Source organism: Oncorhynchus masou, chromosome 24 (genome assembly GCF_036934945.1).
Source record: "Oncorhynchus masou masou isolate Uvic2021 chromosome 24, UVic_Omas_1.1, whole genome shotgun sequence".
In the NCBI taxonomy this organism is placed as follows: domain Eukaryota; kingdom Metazoa; phylum Chordata; class Actinopteri; order Salmoniformes; family Salmonidae; genus Oncorhynchus; species Oncorhynchus masou.
Window position 1 is genome coordinate 101,580,913 of NC_088235.1, and position 25,000 is coordinate 101,605,912.

The 25,000-nt window shown below is 43.7% G+C and overlaps 1 protein-coding gene across 1 annotated transcript in view; it reads right to left on the reverse strand.

The window, feature by feature from the left end:
- The window catches only part of LOC135513154 (collagen alpha-1(XXIV) chain-like), a 243,408-nt gene that overhangs the window by 151,616 nt on the left and 66,792 nt on the right, over nt 1-25,000 (reverse strand). The window contains exons 6-13 of the mRNA XM_064935912.1: nt 12,169-12,222; nt 11,172-11,225; nt 8,940-8,984; nt 8,141-8,194; nt 7,522-7,566; nt 2,777-2,830; nt 2,067-2,111; nt 1,067-1,120 (exon numbers count right to left, since the gene is read on the reverse strand). Coding sequence (XP_064791984.1) covers nt 1,067-1,120; nt 2,067-2,111; nt 2,777-2,830; nt 7,522-7,566; nt 8,141-8,194; nt 8,940-8,984; nt 11,172-11,225; nt 12,169-12,222 — 405 coding nt within the window. The remainder of the gene's footprint in view (nt 1-1,066; nt 1,121-2,066; nt 2,112-2,776; nt 2,831-7,521; nt 7,567-8,140; nt 8,195-8,939; nt 8,985-11,171; nt 11,226-12,168; nt 12,223-25,000) is intronic.

Consider the following 25,000-nt stretch of genomic DNA (forward strand, 5'->3'; position numbering starts at 1 on the left):
CTTAACTTCACACTGAAATAGGTTCTGATTGTAGTGTTTTGAATGCGTCACATTAGTGTGATCTCGGATGCCACTTTAATTTGTATTTTTTATTTCACCTTTATTTAAGCAGGTGGACAGATGAGAACAAGTCCTGATTTAAAACTGTGACCTGGCCAAGATAAAGCAAAGCAGTGCAACACAAACAACACAGTTACACCTGGGATAAACAATCATACAGTCAATAACACTATAGAACAATCTGTACACAGTGCAAATGAAGTAAGGAGGTAAGGCAATAAATAGGCCAATAGTGCCGAAGTAATTACAATTTAGCAATTTACACCGGAGTGATATATGTGCAGATGAAAAACAAAAACAAATATGGGGATGAGGTAGGTAGTTGGTTGGTTGGATGGATGGGCTATTTACAGATGGGCTAAGTTAGATCCAAGCTTCCTTATTTTGCCCAAGTGAAGTGAGTTTGGAACAACTGAAAGTATGCATCTTAGAAATAATTTTCACATATGAACTTTATATGTCCGAACTCAGAATCAAATAGCGTTCCCAAAAATAACATGGTCACTGTGGTAGAATGTCTATTTTGATTGGTTATTTTCTGCATTGATCAAAGTCCCATCAGCAGCCTGATTTCAGATGTGTCCATGTAAACAGGATTCAGGAATCATTTGTCTTGCAAAGCATGTATACATTTAAATAAATCTATTATATTAATCTGACTAATCATATTATTGTGTGCGTGTAAGCATACTCAATGACAGATCCAGAAACATAGACAGTGCAGAGTGTTCTAATCTAAACCATACAGAGGTTGTATAGAGTCATACCTAGCATTTCTGAGGCCAAATGAGAACAACTCCTCTGTCTACAGCAGGATACACGTTACATTTCTCAGCCCAGCCCAGTTCAGCCCAGCTCAGCAAAGCTAATCTATCAAAATACATAGGGCATCTAAAGCAGGGCTGCACTAAATACTTCCTGGAGGGTCTGAGTTTTTACTAGAGATTGAATAGAGTTCACAAACTTGGCAACAGGTTAAGAGGAGGAGGAGGGATGTAGATCTTACCTGGTCACCATCAGGACCAGGAGAGCCCCTTTCACCAACACCCCCAACAACTCCCTGGACACAAAACAAAAGTTATTCATTACACAGTTTTGGCAGTTCAGTTATGAGTTATGGTACTCCTTTAGATATTCAGGCGCTCGTAGGTAATAATCTCTCTTCATTGTGGGCCTGTCAGGTGGAACAGTGTAAAGGATGCTGGCCCTCCCTGCCTGCCTACACAATGATCTTTATTGCATATTGTGGGATGTTCTGATGAGTCCTAACCCCCTGTTGCTAGGCTACCAGCTTCCCCATGTAAGGCCTTTGGTTACTCTCTCTGTATCTTGCCAGGTCGCAATTGTAAATGAAAACTTGTTCTCAACTTGCCTACCTGGTTAAATAAAGGTGAAATAAATAAAACATCTGAGACACTGTTTTCCTATGCCACCCTAACTGGCACTGAGAGAGAATCACTCAAATGCAGAATAAAATGCCAGGCTACGCATAAACTCCTGTTGTTGGCATCCTGTCCAGAGGTTGTTTTTATTTCACAAGTAACCTTTTATTTTTGTCTGTGTGTGATGTTTTAATTTTGTCACTGACTGTGTCGAGTGAATTTGCACATTAGCGGCGAACACTCACAGCATACAAATGATGTCGGGCTTCCTGTGCTGAGGGTAAGTACTACTTCTTTAGGAGTACCTGATATACATGTTTAGGGGTTGTGTAACCCTTCTTTCCCACTGGTATTTCCCCCTCTCCTCACGCCTCCTCCTCTCCTCCCCTATTTTCTCATTTTTTTTCTCCTCTCCCTTCCCATCCCCTTCTCTGTTAGGAGCTGTAGTGATTCAACCCTCTCCAGTTAACCCCCAGCCATCCACCATCTTGATAGCAAATAACTTTTTCCACAATTTGGATCACATTTATTGACAGAGATGAATGTGGCATGTTCCCCTTTTACTTCTCCAGTAATATCTCTGGGTTCAAAGCTGTGTGGTGTGGGTGTAGTGGGATGCATTACCTGTCTTCCTTTGGGACCATTCTTCCCAACCGGACCAGGAATACCCTGGGAAAAAGGGGAAAATGTAACTTAACTCTCAGGTGTGGAAAAGTGACTGCCATTTACTGAGTAATTGATATGAAAAGATTCTATCCTAAAGACCTCCCCCACAGAACAAATGAATGTATGTTCTTGATTGGACACTACTGCCAGGCAAAGAGAGCAAGCTGAATATTAGGGGATCATAAACACTGTACTACAGTGTTTAGAAAGAGCATATTTTCCACTCATACAACAATGTGGAAAATGTAGCTATTCGACATTGTATTGTCCTTATGGAAGAAGTCCCAGAGGAAAGATCAATGTACTTGGATCAACTGCTTTGTAAGTATCAGCAAACATTTGTATCTATAAATAAGTTACAATTAACAAGGCGAACCACATATTTTCCTGTTGCTTCATAGCTCCAAAACAGATGAAATACAACATGAATTGCCTTTGGTTAGATCAGAGTTTTCCTATGTTTATGACCCTCGACCCTCTACATGGAAGGCTCAAGAGGAGTATAACTGACATGGTGAGTTAACCAGTAGTCTTGGTTACATCCTAGACCTAATCCAAATAGACAGCGTAATGGATCATTCCTGACAGACACTTAATTAAGTGCACATATGAATCAAGGTTGCCTAGTTAAATAAAGGTTAACTAAAAGATAAAAAGGTGATACTTACTCTCTCCCCTTCTAGCCCTGGTGGACCAGCTATACCAGGAGGACCAATGAAACCCTGAAACACAAACACACATTAGTTACAGCTGAACCCGTTTGAACATGTGTAACACTTTACCTGGAGGTATACTGCAAAGTCATGAGCATGTAAGACCTCTTAATAAAGTCTTATAATCATATCTAACATCTAAGGAAGATATCATTTGGACAGATTGTACAAATGTGAAGTCTTGCCTCCCAATCCCACTTCCCCAAAACACTTGTAAATATTGGACTTTAAATTGTGTTTATTCAGTTCTATTGAGGCATTTACTTTATGTTGGTATTCTTATCTTTATTATTTCTTATTGTTGTTGCATTGTGGAGAAGGAACCAGCAAGTAAGCATTTTGTTGGACAGTGTATCCTGTACATATGACTAGTAAAAGCTAAAACCTGAAACATGTCTTTACTTTGTCTATTCATGGATTAGGACAGGGGGCGTTACTGAACTGTAGCATAGCTGTACTGAACTGAACATTCATCAGTCACCCACAGACAGTGGAAGTTTAACAGGAATGCTGATGAACCTACAGTACAGCACACACAGAGATAAATCACCATATATCTGATGGTACAGTACTTACAGATGTAGGATCTCAATTTGATCACCCTGTTGCCGGAGAACTTTCGTGCAAGGTTTAAAAAGGCTTCTGAAATTTGTAATATACACTATGAAATTTCAGACTTGATTTTCCCTTACTAAAATTGTATCAACCCCTATAAAACATGTATATTAACTATATCCCCCCACAGCAAAATGTACATTTCCAGTTTCTGCAGGATTATTTTCCTCATGTAGCAAACTGGCTCAAATTAAGATCCTATATGTACAGTACCAGTCAAAAGTTTGGACACACCTACTCATTCAAGGGTTTTTCTTTATTTGTACTATTTTTTACATTGTTGAATAATAATGAGGACATCAAAACTTTCAAAGTAGCCACCCTTTGCCTTGATGACAGCTTTGCACTCTCTTGGCCTTCTCTCAACGAGATTCATGAGGTGGTCACCTGACATGCATTTCAATTAACAGGTGTGCCTGTTAATTTGTGGAATTTCTTTCCTTCTTAATGTGTTTGAGCCAATCAGTTGTGCTGTGACAAGGTAGGGGTGGTACACAGATGATAGCCCTATTTGGTAAAAGACCAAGTCCATATTGTGGCAAGAACAGCTCAAATAAGGAAAGAGAAACGACAGTCCATCATTACTTCAAGACATGAAGGTCAGTCAATCTGTAAAATGTCAAGAACTTTGTACGTTTATTCAAGTGCAGTCACAAAAACCATCAAGCACTATGATTTAACTGGCTCTCATGAGGACTGCCAGAGGAAAGGAAGACCCAGAGTTACCTCTGCTGCAGAGGATAAGTTCATTAGAGTTACCAGCCTCAGAAATTGCAGCCCAAACAAATGCTTCACAGAGTTCAAGTAACAGACACGGCATGCTTCATGGTGGGCACTATGCATGTGGAGATCATCTGTTCACCTACTCTGCATCTCACAAAGAGACGGCAAAGTCGATGAAGAGCTGTATAATCTGCTCAGAGGAGACTGCGTGAGACGCAGAGTAGCTGAACGGATGATCTCCGCATGTGTGGTTCCCACCATGAAGCATGGAGGAGGAGATGTGATGGTGTGGGGGTGCTTTGCTGGTGACACTGTCAGTGACTTATTTAGAATTCAAGCCACACTTGATCAGTATGGCTACTACAGCATTCTGCAGTGATACGCCAACCCATCTGGTTTGTGCTTAGTGGGACAATCATTTGTTTTCAACAGGACCAAGACCCAACACAACTCCAGGTTGTGTAAGAGCTATTTGACCAAGAAGGAGAGTGATGAAGTGCTGCCTCAGATGACCTGGTCTCCACAATCACCCGACCTCAACCCAATTGAGATGGTTTGAGATTAGTTGGATTGCAGAGTTTAGGAAAAGCAGCCAACAACTGCTCAGCATATGTGGGAATTCCTTCAAGAATGTTGGAAAAGCATTCCAGGCAAAACTGGTTGAGAAAATGCCAAGAGTGTGCAAAGCTGTCATCAAGGCATAGGGTGGCTACTTGAAGTATCTAAAATATTAAATATATTTTGATTTGTTTAACACTTTTTTGGTAATTACATGATTCCATATGTGTTATTTCATAGTTTTGATGTCGTCACTATTATTCTACAATGTAGAAAATAGTAATAACAAAGAACAACCCTTGAATGAGTAGGTGTGTCCAAAGTTTTTACTGGTACTGTATATAAACCACCATATCTCTGATGGTACAGTACATACAGATAAACAGTTGTGGCATCCTGCAGACTGTTGAAAACCTGAGCAGATGTATCTGAAGCCCATCGAACCGGTAGTGTCTTTGAACTCATTGAACCCTGCGTTTCAGGTGAGTTAATGTATGTAGCTTGAGGAACCCTGTCGTGGTTCTAAGCAGATCAAAGAACAGTGATGATGATATTCACCTATTCTAGTGCTGGCATGTGCATGTGTTCACATAAGTACACACACCCAAGTCCACAGAAATGTTATCCTAAAGTCAATCATTCAGCCTAATGATACATTGTCTGACATCATGGACAGATTTGAAAGGGATAGATCTCTCTCTTTCAGCCTCTTCTTTCTCTCGTTCTTCCATCTTTCTGCCAGGGGGGCTATCAACCCTGGTCTTATTGAGCTGAAACAGCTCTGTCTGTTTCATGGCTAGATCAGCAGGTGGACTGGTCACCCATGCTGCTCTGGAAAAAAAGTCCCATCTTTGCGGCCATTTATCCATGCTCAGTAAGAAAAGTACAAGCTGTGCATATTTCAAACATTTACATTCTTAATTATGAATCCCTCTTTGCTGACAGGCTAAGAGATGACCACCTCAAAGAGAAATCAGTCATGTCCACATCTCACTCAATATGAAACAGAATACTCATCTGGGGGTAGAAAATAATGCCTCGTCCCCATTACCTCACAAATCACCTCCAAAAAGAGAGTAGAAAAGGGAGGAACATTGTTATTCTCCCTAACTAACAGGGAGTGGAGTGGACACATGAACAGGCAGACAGAGTCCAGTCCAGTGTGGGGGACAGGAGATTTCTATAATAAGAGCAGACAGAGTCCAGTCCAGTGTGGGGGACAGGAGATTTCTATAATAAGAGCAGACAGAGTCTAGTCCAGTGTGGGGGACAGGAGATTTCTATAATAAGAGCAGACAGAGTCTAGTCCAGTGTGGGGGACAGGAGATTTCTATAATAAGAGCAGACAGAGTCTAGTCCAGTGTGGGGGACAGGAGATTTCTATAATAAGAGCAGACAGAGTCCAGTCCAGTGTGGGGGACAGGAGATTTCTATAATAAGAGCAGACAGAGTCCAGTCCAGTGTGGGGGACAGGAGATTTCTATAATAAGAGCAGACAGAGTCCAGTCCAGTGTGGGGGACAGGAGATTTCTATAATAAGAGCAGACAGAGTCTAGTCCAGTGTGGGGGACAGGAGATTTCTATAATAAGAGCAGACAGAGTCCAGTCCAGTGTGGGGGACAGGAGATTTCTATAATAAGAGCAGACAGAGTCTAGTCCAGTGTGGGGGACAGGAGATTTATATAATAAGAGCAGACAGCAGTCTGGAATAGTGGCGGACGGGCAGCATATCTGCAATGTTTTGGTTTCTTCCTAACTAGAATCACATGTTCCTTCAGTCAGCAATAATACACCATGTACAGGAGACGACTAAATATCTCTCTCTGTCTCTGATCTCTCCCTTCCTTCATATTCTCTTTTCATTCTTTCTGTCATTCTTTCTCTTTCATCTCCTCCTCTCTCTCTCGCTCTCTCTTTCATCTCCTCCTCTCTCTCTCTCGCTCTCTCTTTCATCTCCTCCTCTCTCTCTCGCTCTCTCTTTTATCTCATCCTCTCTCTCTGTCTCTCTCTCTTTCATCTCCTCCTCTCTCTCTCTCTCTCTCTGTCTCTCTCTCTTCCATCTCCTCCTCTCTCTCTCTCTCTTTCCACATTCATTAGTCATGGCAATCTCCTGTATTTTTCCTAATAGGCTGTTGTCATTCTGTCTCTGATATGAACATATCATGTATGCATAACACAAAGGACAACCTGTGAGGGATACCCCTTACACTTCCCATACTTTAACAGAGCAAACCAGGTGTTTCCTTTCTATTCTTCCACCTCTTCATACCCTCCTCCAAATCATTAGATCTATGCTCCACCCTCTCTCTCTTCTCTCCCTGGCCCTCTCTCTTCTCTCCCTGACCCTCTCTCTTCGCTCCCTGACCCTCTCTCTTCTCTCCCTGACCCTCTCTCTTCTCTCCCTGACCCTCTCTCTTCGCTCCCTGATCCTCTCTCTTCGCTCCCTGATCCTCTCTCTTCGCTCCCTGACCCTCTCTCTCATCTCTTCCCTCCTCTATTCCCCCCCCCCCCACTGTTCTCGAGCAGAGAGGGAGCATGCCTGTGCTTCCTCCTGAAGAAAGAAATGGGCAGCTCTCGCAACAAAGCAGACGATATACTGAGCAAGCACAGATCCCAGACCTGTCCCCGTTGAATTTTCTGCAGCGGGAGCCAGTACCTTGTTAACATAACACAGGTCCTGGATCAGCTCAAGCTGCAGGCCTGACACTGTCTAATCCCTTCAGGAAATTAAGTATTCCCTCTAACAGAGCTGAGCGCAGTGGAGGGAAGAGGGGAGAGGGCAGGAAGTAGGGAGCTGTACTTACACGTACACCTTTAGGACCTAGGTTACCTTCTGGCCCAGCCAAACCCTGCAACAAAGGAGACCAGCATGAGAAGAGGGCATTGTCACACAAAACAGTGTAGAGAGAGACTGTCTGTTATACAGGACAATTCCCAGTATATTTCCACACATAAAACACATAAATTGGTACGTTTTACACAGATAAGAAATGAATAGTTTGATTGGATAGACTGATTGTCTTAGAAGTAAAGATAGACTAAGGAAACATGCTGGTCATAGCTTACTCTCAGCTACATTATAGATCCTTGTTAGCATTTCTGAGCATGGACTTTTAGTTCAAACATTCACTGTCTTACAGATACAAAACCTGTCTTCTATATAATCTTAAATTAATAAAAGAGGGAAATCAAAATTATTCAAGCTATTTTGCTAAATACTTCAAGCGAAAAGCATTAGTCAATTGTTGTTTCACTAGTCTAATTAAGAGACAGGGAATGTGTCACTACTGTAGTTTGGGGAGAGACAGGTGAACATGATATGCATTTCTGAGTACAAACATATGATAGTGCACAGTTAGAATTCTGGGTAATGTGGTCAAACCAAGAGGATGGATGGAGGAATCTGGAGAGTATTCACTGCACCTGCCTGCCAGGGTAACCTGCAGCCCCAGTTACTCCTGGGAGTCCTGGTATGCCCTGTGGAAAAAGAGAGAAAGAGAGAGAGAGAGAGAGAGAGAGAGAGAGAGAGAGAGAGAGAGAGAGAGAGAGAGAGAGAGAGAGAGAGAGCAGTATGTAAGAAGAGAAACATTGGCCCTTGCCAACGCTGCCAGCTTAGTAATAAAACAGGCACTGTTCACCCTCACCCGCCACTCCACTGCGCTCTTACCCGCTATCCTCCAGCCACCCTGTCTACTGACTCTGTGTACCCCTCTCCACACCCATCCCCCTCCCCTCCTCTGTGCTTCCAGGCTCCCTCCTCTGGTACTGTAACATAGTGGGCAGAGACCCAGAAAGACTGTGTGTACAGACAGACTGTAGCAGAACACTCTCTTCTCTTCTCTCTCTAACTCCTCCCCTTCCTGTTCCAGCCTGAACCCTGACCAATCACCTCAGGGCACAGAGTGGCACCTGGTGCTGAAGTCATCGCAACACCTCACCAGATTTCAGCGTGCTGCCTGAGAGCACTCTGTTGGGATGTTATGTGTCGACAGGGGAAAAATTTCTTCTTCACAGAGAAGGAAGGGACCTGACTATACATCTAATGAGCTGCCTGTGCCTCTCTGTGTGTGTGTGTGGATGTGGGTGTGGGTGTGTCATGCTCTAGCACCAAAGTTGGCCATACTGAGATCAGTGACCTGGCCTGTTCCGAACACTAAAAGGAGCGGGTTTAGGACATGTGGGTGACGACCCTCTCTGACCCAAATGAACGCTAACCACTCACCTGTTCCCCTGGCTGTCCTGATGGCCCTGGATAGCCCTTAGGACCCTGCAGGTAGAGACACAACACATTCATGATGACCAGACACAAAGAGGACTGAAAATAAAATGTCACCTGCTCTACATTAGGTATCCAGTATAGGAACCCTGACTGACTGAGTCATACAGACTGATATCTGAACACTTAAGATCTGGGTCAGTAAAGAGAGAGCAAGAGAGAGAGGGGGGGTGGGTAAAGAGAGTGATTGTACACCTGTGATGATTTAGTCTGTATGAGGCAGTATCCATAGCCAGGTAGCTAAAGGTCAGTCTGTGTGCATCTCAGCCATACAATCATTCAGAGACAGGACGCCCAGTGTTGTCTAAGGATTCTGGAACATTCCAGAGCTTCCTTCCTCCTTCCCAGCACCCAGCAGTCTGATGTCACCCTAGCAGTTAAAGGTCATTGTCTGGTGCCACCCCAGAGGTCAAGGGTGAAACGGTGTGGAGACTTACTTGTGACCTGGTCTGGGCATGGCAAGGCTTTTTCTGTTCCGGGTCAGCAGGCGTGTGTGAAACCCTCTAAAACACTCAGAAGAGGTGAAGGTCGAGAGTCATTCGTCCTCCGAAACGTGACCCTGCCAAGCCGCACTGCTCCTTGACACACTACTCGCATAACCCGGAAGCCAGCCACACCAATGTGTCAGAACAAACACCGCACAACTGGTGACCGAAGTCTGGATCTGTAGTGCGATGCAGTGCCTTAGACCGCTGCGCCACTCGAAAGGCCCTTTATCACAAATCTGAGTAGTTACTTGGGGGGAAAGGTGATTTGTAGATCAGTGATTCAGATGCCAGTATGGTGAATCTACAAATAGCTCATATTTGTTTGGGACAGGAGAGCAAAACATTTTTTACAGGCCTGCGTTCCACATAGCTCCTTTCTTCTCCTCCAGTTTCCTAGGTTGTGACACGGTAACCTTAAGACACTCAGAGGTAAAGGGCTAGTCATTTCCTCTGAAAATACCTTCCTGGGGCTCTGTTGATGGGCTGGGTATTAGGTTCAGCTAATGCAAACATTTGTCTGTCTCCTCCTGGGAGGCAAAGATAAAGTCCAACTTCAGACAGATATGTGGAGAGTAGAACTAGGTTCCAATACTCTTTGAAATATTTTAAATACTTTTTGCGTTTGCTTTAGCCTGCCTGGTGTTTTCTATTGATTCCATGCAACAGGCAAGCTCAATCAAGCACAGCTAAAGTATTTGAAACATTTGAAGACATTTGAGAGAGCTTTGCTGTGTGTGCTGATGTATGAACTGAATTGGTTCCTTCCCTGCTTCCTCCTTCTCCTCACGCCATTTGCTCTTTGAAGAGGCATCAGATAGTGTGCCTGTCATCGGGGTCATAAACTCCCTCAGACTGCCTTTCCTCTTAAAGATGACCCTTGGCCCTGGTGGTTCTCAGGTTCTGGCGGGGGAGCTCGGCTGCAGACAGGTCTCGCGGCGACGCCACCTCTCTATGCTGCCCGTGTGTGTGTATCTGTGAATGTGTGTGTGTCCAGCCCGACGGCGCGAGAGAGTCTGTCTGTCTGAGAGACAGACGTTCTCTGTGGCTGGGAAACATTATCCTGATTCCTGACCACCACTGGAAGCCTCTGCTTAAGGTGTGGCTAACACTTAGGAGGCTTATACAGTGGGAAAATCGTGTGTGAGGTGAGCAGAAATGGCTCAGATTCAGAACAGAAGCTCATGCGGTGAACTCAAACTGATAATCGGATCATCTCTTTGGATCAGGAGCGTTCTCATTATTCATGTCTTAAAGAGCCAGTTGCTTAGATCATTTGTTTCTGGCACAGCTAGAGGTTAAAGGCCCAGTGCATTCAAAATTCATATTGTAAAACAGCTGATGAAACTAACCCTATAAAAGTGTAAAAAAAATGTATTTGATCAGTGGTTTACTAATCAGCAGGTTTGAATGGGCGGGTGTTTCGCCTTTCCATGGTGACATCACCATGCAGTAAATTGGTTAATAGACCAATAACAAAAAAGTTCCAAACCTTTCTGCCAATAATAGATATTTTTCAGTTTTCCCCTCCCCACTCAGACCCCTTCCAGACAGTCCTAGCAAAATGATTGCATTTGAAATATTTTTTTATTCTAAAAAGCTAATTTTGCCCATTTTAATGCACAGCTATTACAGTAAGGTACTTCATTTTTTTGCATAACGGTGTTATAACCGTTAACCATTGACCTCTTACCATTGGACCTGCGAACCCGTCTGGACCTAGAACACCTCGTGGACCTCTGTCGCCCTGGAAACAGAGGGAGGAAACCATGACAGCAAACATTAGTTAGATCCCTCCTTCTTCCACCACAGTAGAATAAAAAGTTCTTAGCAAGTCTCTTTTCATATGACAATATTCGCCAAGTAAAGAAATGTATGAAGTGTATTAACTATTAAGAAATATTAGATACGGGTAAGAAGAGACTGAACAGGGAGTTGCAGATGGCAAACATGCAAACAAGCAAAGGATGAGGATGGATAGAGTGCAGGTCAACAGAAACAGTTTCATACCATGTCATGTGCCTTCTCAGTCATGTTGACACTGGTCTACTACCATTGCTTTAATGTGATGTTGTTCTGATTGATATATATATATATTTATATATATATGTATAATTTGACAATGTAAGTAATAAGGAACTTGCCATGTCAATAAAGTCAATTGAATTGAATTGAATTGAGAGAGAGCGAGCGAGCGAGACAGAGAGAGGGAGAGAGAGAGCGAGAGAGAGAGAGAATGAGACAGAGAGAGCGAGAGAGAGAGCGAGAGAGAGAGCGAGCGAGACAGAAAGAGAGAGAGAAAGAGAGAGAGAGATACAGAGAGAGAAAGAGAGAGAAAGAGAGAGAAAGAGAGAGAGAGCGAGCAAGACAGAAAGAGAGAGAGAGAGAGACAGAGAGAGAGAGACAGACAGAGAGAGGGAGATAGAGAGAGAGACAGAGAGAGAGAGAGAGGGGGGGGGGGTGAGAGAGAGAGAAAGAGAGAGGAAGGGCGAGAGAGAGCGAGACAGAGAGAGAGAGAGAGAGAGAGAGAGAGCGAGCAAGACAGAAAGAGAGAGACATAGAGAGAGAGAGAGAGAGAGGGAGAGAGAGAGAGAGAGAGAGAGAGAGAGGGGGGGGGGGGGAGAGAGAAAGAGAGAGGGGAAGGGCGAGAGGAAGGGAGAGGGGGGAGACTACGGCAGATGATTCTTTACCTTGTCTCCTGGCGGGGCCTGACCTGGGGACAGTCCTGGATCGCCCTTGGAGCCCTGACAGTGACACACAGAGGGTCAGCACTTATTTATAGCAGGCAGCACCTTTCACTACATACAGGGGGGTCAAAGTTCAAATGGTATCTCTGCTGCTCCATACTGTGGCAAAGTTCACAACCCGATTCCCATACTCTAAATGTCTTTAAAAGAGAAGGAGGTCCAACAGTGTTTTGTAATAAGAACAAAGTGACGGTGGGAACCACACAGGCTGATTCACACAGAGTAAAAGGTTCCCAAACAACTCCAGTCCTCAGTGAGGGGAATGTGGATGAGCTTCTTTACAGACACCTCTTCTCATCTCCTTTCTGACTGACTGATCTGTGCTGTTCATCAGTGACTTAAGTTTGTCATCAGCCAATGAGATCTGACTGAGATATTGACAACTGTGATTGGTTAGGATGGGTCCTAGGCCTCTCTTTCAGCCCAAACCCCACCCTCTGAATAGATGTGGATTGAGTTACATAGCCGCCCCAGAGCTGAGGAAATACAGACAGTGGATACGCATATATAGTAACAAAGGAACAAAATGATACAAAAGCATGACTGCATTTTGGACATACTTTTCCCTTTATAAACATAATATGTCAGACAGAGTTCTATGCTAAGTTTATTCTATGCGTTACCCTCTGTGAAAATGTTTCCACAGGCCATAGAGTACCCATACATCTACCCATACATCTAAACATGAAATGACATACAATCCACATGTTCAAGGACTGAGAAACACATAAAGGCAGTGTTTTATTTTCTGTCTTGACACGTCAGAAAGCTTAACTACCATCAATACCTGTCCATCACTACTGATGACCTGTTTTTTTTTACCACACAATAACCATCAATTATAACTGCATAAATTCTGTCATTAAAATATTTATACAAATAGTCAAACAAAATGAAAAAAATAAATATAAGATGACCTACTCTCAACAGATATTTCTCTGGGCAGAGTACTAAGTATATCGTGACATTTGGGGGAGCCTCTTTGGGTGCACGCGCTTGTCATTTAATGTTAAAAATGTATTACATTTCCATTGTGTCATGAACACAACCAGATGTTTTCATCTGATTGTCAAACAAACCACTTCAACAAGTAGGCAACCTGCAGCGGTGTACGTTCATCCACTACAAAGTAATTGCAGCATTCAAACAGTGCACTGTGCGCACGCCATTTGAAGAATGGAAAGAGACATCTGTTACACAAACCAGAAGTGTAATAAGTGTAATAACATTCAGTATTCAGTAATAACATTCAGTATTCAGTAATAACATTCAGTATTCAGTAATAACATTCAGTATTCAGTAATAACATTCAGTATTCATTTTCCCCAAAATTGGAAGAATAATGTTTCATACTTTTCCTTTAATTTGCAAGTGGCTGAATCTATCACACCAGAGAAAGCATTTGAGCAAGCAAGACAGCGTCCCTCTGTCTCAGTATGTGTAGCCCATTTATCTGATGGTTTCTGGTCAAAAAGAGTATTACATAGGGGGTACTATTTCGCTCACTCTGATGTTTTCTCCGGTGAGATTGATGCATCTTGCTGTCGGCGTGCGTCTCGGTCAAATTAGCAATATTTATAGACCCCCCTCAAAGTTAGACTTTTGTTGCCTTTAGAAGAGCTCATGTCTTGTTCAGGAGAGCTGAACTCCACCCTGGCTCCCCAGTAGTTCACACTCTGTCTCTGGGGGTTTTGACTCTGGTTTTGACTCACACACTTGTTTTGACTGATGGCCATTCAAGCATTCACCTGCAAAGTGCAGGGAGGGGTGTTTGTGTATTTGTGTGTTTGTGTGTGTGTATGTGAAAGCCCCAAGTCCTTCTCTCCTTTATTTGAAGAAGGTCAACAGGGCATGGTGTTCATTTAAAGCCTCTTTCAGGTCCCACTAGCCCATCGTCATAACAACCGTCAACTGAAGCTTTTCAGCTTTCAGTACATCAATCAGGCATGCCAGACACACACAGGTCCTGGTTCTTATTTATGTTCTCATCCCTCTGTTTCTTCCCTTCTTCCCTCAGACCTCACATTTCACAACACAATTTACAAACAGAGACAAAGAGTTCCTCTCTATCCGCCCCCTGCCTCTAGCACAGAGTGGGGGTTTGAGGTCTGAGGATGAGTCAGTCATGACTCATTGATGGATCATGTGTGTGTGTGTGTGTGTGTGTGTGTGTGTGTGTGTGTGTGTGTGTCGGGTCACTGCGGTGTGTGTTTGTGTATGTGTGTGTCTCTGTGGCGTGTGTGTGTGTGTGTGTGTGTGTGTGTGTGTGTGTGTGTGTGTGTGTGTGTGTGTGTGTGTGTCTGTGTCGGGTCACTGCGGTGTGTGTTTGTGTATGTGTGTGTCTCTGTGGTGTGTGTATGTGTATGTCTCTGTGGTGTGTGTATGTGTATGTGTGTGTCTCTGTGGTGTGTTTATGTGTATGTGTGTGTCTCTGTGGTGTGTGTATGTGTATGTGTGTATCTCTGTGGTGTTAGCTCCAGTGATTTAGGATACAAAGTGTTTCAAAAGCATCAACTGGGAAACCTCAAAAGGCCTTGCCGCTGTCCCATGGCATCTACACCAGGCTCAAAGGTCATACCAGAACACATTCATGTCCGAGATCGCCTTCTGACAAACCACAGAGGAAAATAGGACTCTTCTCTCTGTACGTGTGCGGTCAGGAAGATTTAGATAAAGTACGCTTCTCTCTCCAAACATGCTGAAACAACAACTGAAACCAGCACTTATCCACTTAAAGACAAGCAATTTTCACATTGAAACTATACAGTACAATTACAATGGAATTGACAAGGGGTAGCACAAGGAAATTGTATAATACATTGAGTATACCAAACATTAAGAAGACCTTCCTAATATTGAGTTGCACCCCACGATTTTGCCCTCAGAACAGCCTCAATTCGTCGGGGCATGGACTCTACAAGGTGTCGAAAGTGTTCCACAGGGATGCTGGCCTATGCTGACTTCAATGCTTTCCACAGTCTTGTCAAGTTGGATGTCCTTTGGATGGTGGACCATTCTTGAGACACATGGGAAACTGTTGAGTGTGAAAACCCCAGCAGCGTTGCAGTTCTTGACACACTAAAACCGGTGCGCCTGGCACCTAATACCATACCCCGTTCAAAGGCATTTAAATCCTTTGTCTTGTCCATTCACTCTCTGAATGGCACACATACACACTCCACGTCTCAATTGTCTCAAGGTTAAAAATCCTTCTTTGACCTGTTTCCTCTCCTTCATCTACACTGATTGAAGTGGATTTAACAAGTGACATCAATAAGGGATCATAGCTTTCACCTGGGTTCACCTGGTCAGTGTATGTCATGGAAAGAGCCGGTGTTCTTAATGTTTTGTGTACTCAGTGTATATGCATCCTTTGTTTATCGTCCCACATTGAAGGGGTTGGGTTCGAAATTGAAGCTTTGCCATCAACTACAGGGGCATCTGGTTCCAACCAACCTTCACCACAGACAAGGTTAGGTTAACGACTTGGCCACAGCCATCACACCACTGCTGTCTGCACAGCGCAGCCCACATCCCCGTCAGAGAGATGGCTAGGTCTGAACCAGTTAGGAAAACCCATCAGACCAGACCAGGGCTCTGTGTGTCTGAGGCTGAGCAGTCAAATAATGCCTGCTTTACAAGTAGAGCTACTTCCTCCTCTAAGGTGTTGACGACAGATAACCTCGTGTTTAGAGCGTTGGGCCAGTGACCGAAAGTTTGATGATTCGAATACCTGAGCCAATGATGTGAAAATCTGTCAATGTGAGCAATACATTTAACCCTAATGTTCTCCTGTGGGGCTGTACTACTATGTCTGACCCATTAAAACAACCTATTTCACTGCACCTCAACGATGAAAAGCCAGAGAGAGAAGTTGTGTAGATCCCATCCAGTCAGGTCTTAGTCCTAGGTTTACATAAGCAGAGCTGCAAGGTGATATGGTTTAGTAAAACCCTCTCAACCAGACATACCGCGGGGGTGTTGTTGGTGCTCATGGGTGCTATGCTGTTTGGAGGGAACTCCAAGTGTCGGAACTCGGAACACCTCTGAAGCGAGGGTCACGGCTTCAAAAGCTAGATGGTCCACGGTTGCTAAGCGCTCCAGCTATTTGGATGGTTTATATGACGTCTGGTGATTCAGAACAGAAAGGTGACGAGCCCAGCCTACTCTACTGCAACAAAGGAGAAGACATACAATGAAGATGAGCCACACTGGAAAGAGTGTCTTTTCTTAAGAGGTACGCAGTTGAGCGAGAGAGAGAGAGAGAGAGAGAGAGAGAGAGAGAGAGAGAGAGAGAGAGAAAGAGAAAAAGAGAGGGAGAGAGAGTTTTCTCCAGGCTACCCTTACCACCTAGGAGAATACTCAGGATAGATGAACATCAGACAAAGGTATCGTTAGGTTTGTGGTTGCTTGGCTTCAGGCGTTCTTCTCTCTCTGCATGCTGGGAGTGTTTGGTGCATGCTGGGAATTGTATGGTCGAAGGAGTGCGTGTGTCGTGTAGAGTTAGATATTCAGAACTCTCTTTCTGTTTTCTGTTTCTTGGTGGCATTTTTTTGTTTTCTTTCTGTGCATGATTAAGGTTATTCTTTTTGTTGTGGTAGAATTATTAGAATTGTTTTTCGTATCGAAATTACTCTGAGTTTGGCGGGGGTGGCAGCCCGAATGGGGATGCCGTCCCTGTCACTTCGGCACGGCTTTAGGTGTGTTACTGAAGCTATTGTCACGGTGGAGGAGTTCTTGGTCACTGTAGGAGAGAAGGTAGGATATGAAAATGTTGCTTATGCGTCACAGATGAATAAAGCGGTGGTGGTCTTTCTTAAAGAAGAGTGTCTTGTAGATCGGATGGTTGAGCATGGCATACTTCTTAAAGAAGAGAGTCTTGTTGATCGGATGGTTGAGCATGGCGTACTTCTTAAAGAAGAGAGTCTTGTAGATCGTATGGTTGAGCATGGCGTACTTCTTAAAGAAGAGAGTCTTGTTGATCGGATGGTTGAGCATGGCATACTTCTTAAAGAAGAGCGTCTTGTAGATCGGATGGTTGAGCATGGTGTACTTCTTATAGAAGAGCGTCTTGTAGATCGGATGGTTGAGCATGGCGTACTTCTTAAAGAAGAGAGTCTTGTTGATCGTATGGTTGAGCATGGCGTACTTCTTAAAGAAGAGAGTCTTGTTGATCGTATGGTTGAGCATGGCGTACTTCTTAAAGAAGAGAGTCTTGTTGATCGGATGGTTGAGCATGGCGTACTTCTTATAGAAGAGAGTCTTGTTGATCGGATGGTTGAGCATGGCGTACTTCTTAAAGAAGAGAGTCTTGTTGATCGTATGGTTGAGCATGGCGTACTTCTTAAAGAAGAGAGTCTTGTTGATCGGATGGTTGAGCATGGCGTACTTCTTAAAGAAGAGAGTCTTGTTGATCGGATGGTTGAGCATGGCGTACTTCTTAAAGAAGAGAGTCTTGTTGATCGTATGGTTGAGCATGGCGTACTTCTTAAAGAAGAGAGTCTTGTTGATCGGATGGTTGAGCATGGCGTACTTCTTATAGAAGAGAGTCTTGTTGATCGGATGGTTGAGCATGGCGTACTTCTTAAAGAAGAGAGTCTTGTTGATCGTATGGTTGAGCATGGCGTACTTCTTAAAGAAGAGAGTCTTGTTGATCGTATGGTTGAGCATGGCGTACTTCTTAAAGAAGAGAGTCTTGTTGATCGGATGGTTGAGCATGGCGTACTTCTTAAAGAAGAGAGTCTTGTTGATCGTATGGTTGAGCATGGCGTACTTCTTAAAGAAGAGAGTCTTGTTGATCGGATGGTTGAGCATGGCGTACTTCTTAAAGAAGAGCGTCTTGTAGATCGGATGGTTGAGCATGGCGTACTTCTTAAAGAAGAGCGTCTTGTAGATCGGATGGTTGAGCATGGCGTACTTCTTAAAGAAGAGCGTCTTGTAGATCGGATGGTTGAGCATGGCGTACTTCTTAAAGAAGAGTGTCTTGTTGATCGCTTGGTTGAGCATGGTGTACTTATTAACTTCTTGCGTCGAGCAATCCCGGATCCGGGATCCTATTTATAGCCTCAAGCTCATTAGCATAACGCAACGTTAACTATTCATGAAAATCGCAAATGAAATGAAATAAATATATTTGCTCTCAAGCTTAGACTTTTGTTAACAACACTGTCATCTCAGATGTTCAAAATATGCTTTTCAACCATAGCTAAACAAGCATTTGTGTAAGAGTATTGATAGCTAGCATAGCCATAAGCCTAGAATTCAGCCAGCAACATTTTCACAAAAACAAGAAAATCATTCAAATAAAATCATTTACCTTTGAAGATCTTCAGATGTTTTCAATGAGGAGACTCTCAGTTAGATAGCAAATGTTCAGTTTTTCCCAAAAATATTATTTGTGTAGGACAAATCGCTCCGTTTTGTTCACGTTTGGCTATGAAAAAAACCTGGATCCAGTTATAGGCTCAAGCTCATTAGCATAACGTAACGTTAACTATTTATGAAAATCGCAAATGAAATGAAATGAATGTGCTAGCTCTCAAGCTTAGCCTTTTCTTAACAACACTGTCATCTCAGATTTTCAAAATATGCTTTTGAACCATAGCAAAACAAGCATTTGTGTAAGAGTATTGATAGCTAGCGTAGCATTTAGCGTAGCATTTAGCGTAGCATTTAGCGGGCAACATTTGCACAAAAACCAGAAAAGGATTCAAATAAAATAATTTACCTTTGAAGAACTTCAGATGTTTTCAATGAGGAGACTCTCAGTTACATAGCAAATGTTCAGCTTTTCCTGAAAGATTCTTTGTGTAGGAGAAATCGCTCCGTTTTGTACATCACGTTTGGGTACCAAAAAAAAACAAAAATTCAGTCATCAAAACGGCGAACTGTTTTCCAAATTAACTCCATAATATCGACTGAAACACGGCAAACGCTGTTTAGAATCAATCCTCAAGGTGTTTTTTTACATATTTCTTCATTGATATATCGTTCGTGAATGTCTACTTTCTCCTGTGAATCGCTTGTAAAAGACGTGCAGTTGAAGATGACGCACCAATTTCGACGGAGGACACCGGGCGGACATCTGGCAAATGTAGTCTCTTATGGTCAATCTTCCAATGATATGCCTACAAATCCGTCACAATGCTGCAGACACCTTGGGGAAACGATAGATCGGGCAGGCTCATTCCTTGCGCATTCACAGCCATATAAGAAGACAATGAAAAACAGAGCCTCAAAAATCCTGCTCATTTCCTGTTTGAAGCTTCATCTTGGTTTCGCCTGTAGCGTCAGTTCTGGGGCACTCATAGACAATATCTTTGCAGTTTTGGAAACGTCAGATTCAATTATATGCATAGTCGAGCATCTTTTTGTGACAAAATATTGCGCTTAAAACGGGCACGTTTTCTTATCCAATAATGAAATAGCGCCCCCATAGATGTAACAGGTTAAAGAAGAGTGTCTTGTAGATCGCTTGGTTGAGCATGGTGTACTTCTTAAAGAAGAGTGTCTGGTAGATCGCTTGGTAGAGTATGGTGTACTTCTTAAAGAAGAGCGCCTTGTAGATCGCTTGGTTGAGCATGGTGTACTTCTTAAAGGAATGTTTATTCAAGTTACGCCGCTCTTCTCCGTCAACAAGGGTAACGATATCAAATGTACCGCCATTTATTCTAAATGAGCTATTGGGAAGTTTGCAAGTTCAATTAAGGTTGTCCCGTTGGGTTGCAAACACCTGGCGTTGAAACAGGTTATGTCGTTTCGGCGACAGGTGTTTATGTTTTTGGACTCACCGGAGCAGACTTTAGAATTATCGTTTACAATCAAGTATGACAATAGAATGTATATGGCTTATGCTAGTACGGGTAGTCAACAGTGTTTTGAGTGTGGGGATGTTGGTCATAAGCGACATGCTTGCCCGAAAAGGGAGAAGGCAGAGGGAGGGGCGCAGGTGGTCATCGTAACGCCTGGGCACACTGAGAGGTGGGCCCAGGGAGAGGTGGGCCGACAGCGGTAGAGCAGCCACAAGCATCTGTTGCTGAGGAACAAGTTATCCGTGTTGAGGACACAGAGTTGCAACTTGTATTAGAGAAAAATGTTATGCAACAGAAAAGTATTGTTGTAGAAGGTAAGGATGGATCTGAAGAGCCAGTTCCTCAGACTGGTGAGGAGGTGCCCAGTACGAGTGCTGGGGTAAAAGAGGGGGTTCATGTGGAGCTGGGCTCCCAGGTAGTGGAGGAGATGCCCACTATGAGTAATGGGATACAGGAGGGGGTTCATGTGGAGCTAATCTCCCAGGTAGTGGATGAGATGCCCACTATGAGTAATGGGCTACAGGACGGGGTTCATGTGGAGCTAGGCTCCCAGGTAGTGGATGAGATGCCCACTATGAGTAATGGTATACAGGAGGGGGTTCATGTGGAGCTAGGCTCCCAGGTAGTGGAGGAGATGCCCACTATGAGTAATGGGGTACAGGACGGGGTTCATGTGGAGCTAGTCTCCCAGGTAGTGGAGGAGATGCCCACTACGAGTAATGGGGCTCAGGTGGGACTAGTCTCCCAGGTAGTGGAGGAGATGCCTGGTATGAGTGGGGAGTGTTGAAAGGGATGTGGTAGAGGGGAGTCAGTTGTCTGTGGTCTCAGCTGAGGATCAGGAGAAGGATATGGATATCTCTTTAGATATGATAGCAGCTGGTGAGGACTCAATTTACGATCTAGAGGAGGTAAATGGCTTTCTGGATCAGATTATTTTGATGTTGATAAGTTTGTGAGGTCAGCTGTGATGTTACAGAAGACGGTGGGGTTAGACCAGTTGAGTGCTGGGGTGGCAATTTTGTTTTCCTCAGGTTTAGGGGTGACTGTGGTATCTACAACAGAGATTGTCAAGAGTCAGGTTTTATTGGTCAAGGTGGATGTTATGTTTTTTAATTATTTTTTTATGTTTATGCTCCTAATGACGGTACAGAGCCTATTGCTGTATTTGATCAAATAAAGGAAATCTTAAGACAGTGTGACCAAGAGGGGTGTATGGTTTTAGGGGGGACTGGAACTGTACAGTGGATTTTACTGTTGATTGCACCGCTGAAGAACCTCACCTGCGGTCAGCCACTTGCACTTGTCTGGCCTATTAACTGAGTTTGAGCTTTCTGATGTGTGGAGAGTAAGGAATGCAAAAGATAGGCAGTACACACAGTTAAAAGTTAATGAAGGTCGTGTCAGTGCAGCAAGGTTAGACAGGTTGTATGTATCTGAGCAATACTGTAGTAGGGCTGGAAGGTGTGCCATTACTCCTGTGGATTTCTCTGATCATCATATTGTTACTGTTGATATTCACTTGTCCTGTCCACGAAGGTCATCATCTTACTGGTATTTTAATGTGAAATTGTTACATGATGTCATGTTTTGTAAAAGGTTTTTGTTGTTTTGGGAAAAATGGAGGGTTACAAAAGGTATTTTTGAGTCCTTGAGACAATGGTGGGAGGTTGGGAAGGCTCAAATATGATTATTTTGTCAACAGCATACTGCTCTGTCTCAAACTGAAGTTAACCTCTTACATCTATGGGGGCGCTATTTCATTTTTGGATGAAAAACGTTCCCGTTTTAAACAAGATATTTTATCATCAAGATGCTCGACTATGCATATAATTGATAGCTTTCGAAAGAAAACACTGACGTGTCCAGAAATACCAAGATATTCTCTGTGCGTGCCCTAGAACGTGAGCTTCAGGCAAAACCAAGATGAGATGGCATCTAGGAAATGACAAGGATTTTTGAGGCTCTGTTTTCCATTGTCTCCTTATATGGCTGTGAATGCGAGAGGAATGAGCCTGCCCTTTCTGTCGTTTCCCCAAGGTGTCTGCAGCATTGTGACGTATTTGTAGGCAGATCATTGGAAGATTGACCATAAGAGACCACATTTACCAGGTGTCCGCCCGGTGTCCTGCGCCGAAATTGGTGCGCAAAAGTCACCTGCCAGTATTTTTCCATGCGATACAGAGAGGAAAGCAAGCTTCCACGAACTGCATATCAATGAAGAGATATGTGAAAAAACACCTTGAGGATTGATTCCAAACAACGTTTGCCATGTTTCGGTCGATATTATGTAGTTAATCCGGGAAAAGTTTTACGTTGTAGGTGACTGAATTTTCGGTTCGTTTCGGTAGCCAGACGCAATGTAGAAAACGGAACGATTTCTCCTACACACAGACGCTTTCAGGAAAAACTGCGCATTTGGTATGTAACTGAGAGTCTCCTCATTGAAAACATCAGAAGCTCTTCAAAGGTAAATGATTTTATTTATTTGTTTATTTATTTATTTATTTTATCTGGTTTTTGTGAAAATGTTGCGTGCTAAATGCTACTCAAAATGCAATGCTAGCTTTGCATACTCTTACACAAATTAGTCAATTTCTATGGTTCAAAAGCATATTTTGAAAATCTGAGATGACAGTGTTGTTAAGAAAAGGCTAAGCTTGAGAGCAGACGCATTATTTTCATTTTATTTGCGATTTTCAGAAATCGTTAACGTTGCGTTATGCTAATGAGCCTGAGGCTTTAGTCACAAACCCGGATCCGGGATGGGGAGTTTCAAGAAGTTAAAGAGACAATCAAGGCCCTTGAACAGGACATCAAATCTATTGAATTGAAGCTGCTCACTCAGAACGTCCCTGGACTAGTCATGAACTTACAGGACAAGAGACATGAACTGAGGTCGTTTCTGCATGAAAGAGTGAAGGGTGCCTTGATTAGGTCTCGTTTTGCTTCCCTCAAGGATATGGATGCTCCTAGTGCTTAAAAAAAACCTAGGACAGTCGACATTGCAACATAAACAGATGGTCTGCCTTTGTCTCCCTGATGGGAAGGTGACCACGGATGACAGTGAAATGCGTCAACATGCTGTGGATTTCTACTCGGCCCTCTATAAGGCAGAGGATTGTTACTCTCTGTGTACTGAACAGTTGTTACACAGTCTTCCTCAATTGGGACCTGAGCAGAGAGTCGCATTGGACTCTGACATTACACTGCATGATCTGTCCACAGCAGTTACTCAGCTCTCAACAGGCCGAGTCACTGGTTTTATAAGCACTTTTGGGGGTCTATTGGGGAGGATTTTTATGAAGTGGTGTGTGAATCTTTTCATGAGGGTTCTCTTCCTGTATCCTGTCAACGTGCAGTGCTTTCACTGTTGCCAAAAAAGGGAGATTTGGCTCTCATAAAAAAATTGGAGACCTGGTGCTTTGCTGTGCGCAGAATACAAAATTGTTTCTAAATGTCTCTCAAACAGGTTGAAAGAGTATCTGGGATTGTTGGTCCACAAGGACCAGTCCTACTGTGTACCTGATCGCTTTATTGTTGATAACTTGTTTCTGATAAGAGATGTTTTAGACATTTGTAAACTGTCTGATGTAAATGTTGGTTTACTTTCTTTGGATCAGGAGAAGGCTTTTTATAGTGTGGACCACCAGTACTTGTTTAAAACGATGAAAGTCTTTGGGTTTGGGGATCTTTTTTTGTCTTGGATGAATTTACCGTATGCTGGGGCCTCGTGTATGGTGAAGGTGGGGGGTGGTTTGAGATGTCCCATCCCTGTCCAAAGGGGCATCAGGCAGGGATGCCCAATTTCAGGGCAATTATATAGTCTGGCGGTTGAACCAATGCTTTGTTTTTAAGAGCGAAGCTTACTGGTTTCTCTGTGCCAGGTGTAATGAAGGGTCCCACGATAGCACTGTCTATCAGATGACGTGACAGTTTTTATTACAGGGGGTGAAGAGGTTAAAGTTCTCTCAAACGCTTTAAAGGTGTATGAGGGGGCCTCCTCAGCTAGAGTCAATTGAGGAAAGAGTGAAGCGCTGTGGGCAGGTCAGCTTCAGATGGGGTCCGATCCACGGTTACCAGGGGGGCTTCAGTCGGGCAGAGATGGGATGAAGACTTTGTTTTTTTTTCGTGGCTCCGATGTCTTTCAGAAAAAGAACTGGGAGGGTGTAGTGGAGAAAGTGTGTGCCAGACTGTCAAGGTGGAAATGGGTGCTGCCCCAGCTGTCTTATAGGGGAAGAGTCCTGGTAGCTAATAATCTTGCTGCTTCTACCCTGTGGCACAGACAAATGATTTTGCAGCCACCAAAAGGTCTGATACAAGAGCTTCAGAGGACCCTTGTCAATTTCCTCTGGTCTGGATAACACTGGATTAAATCTGCAGCCCTGTACCTGCCACTGCACGAGGGTGGGCAAGGCCTGGTGGACATTTCCTCTAGGATCATGGCTTTCCGGCTTCAAGCAGCCCAGAGACTGTTGTACAGTGACTGTTCTAGCTGGGTTGACACAGCTTACACACTGATGAGGAGAGCGGGCTATTTGGGCTTAGATAAGCACCTTTTCCTCTTAAAGCTGGAGGGGGTGAGTTGCCTGGCCTGACTCCATTTTATGAGTCTGTTATGCAGACTTGGAGGGTTCTTGTCAAGTCCCGTAGGCCTGCACGCCACCAGGGATGTGGCTTTTTGAAGGCCTCTTTTTTATAACACTGCCATCCAGTCGCGTGCTCTGGGTTCAGCCAGCCTACGTTCATGTCTGCTAGGCGTGGGGTGTACCAAGCTGGGTCATCTGATGCGGAGCAGGAGCAGATCGTTGTAGGAGCTGGGAAAAAGAGCAGAGATTCGATCATCTCGCCTACTGAGGAAGGTCGTCGATGAGGTCTGCGACTCCTTGCCAGTACTTCAGCTGCAGTATGTGACTGACACTTCCAAATCTGATCGGTGGAAGGAGGGTCTGGATTATGTTCCCTGC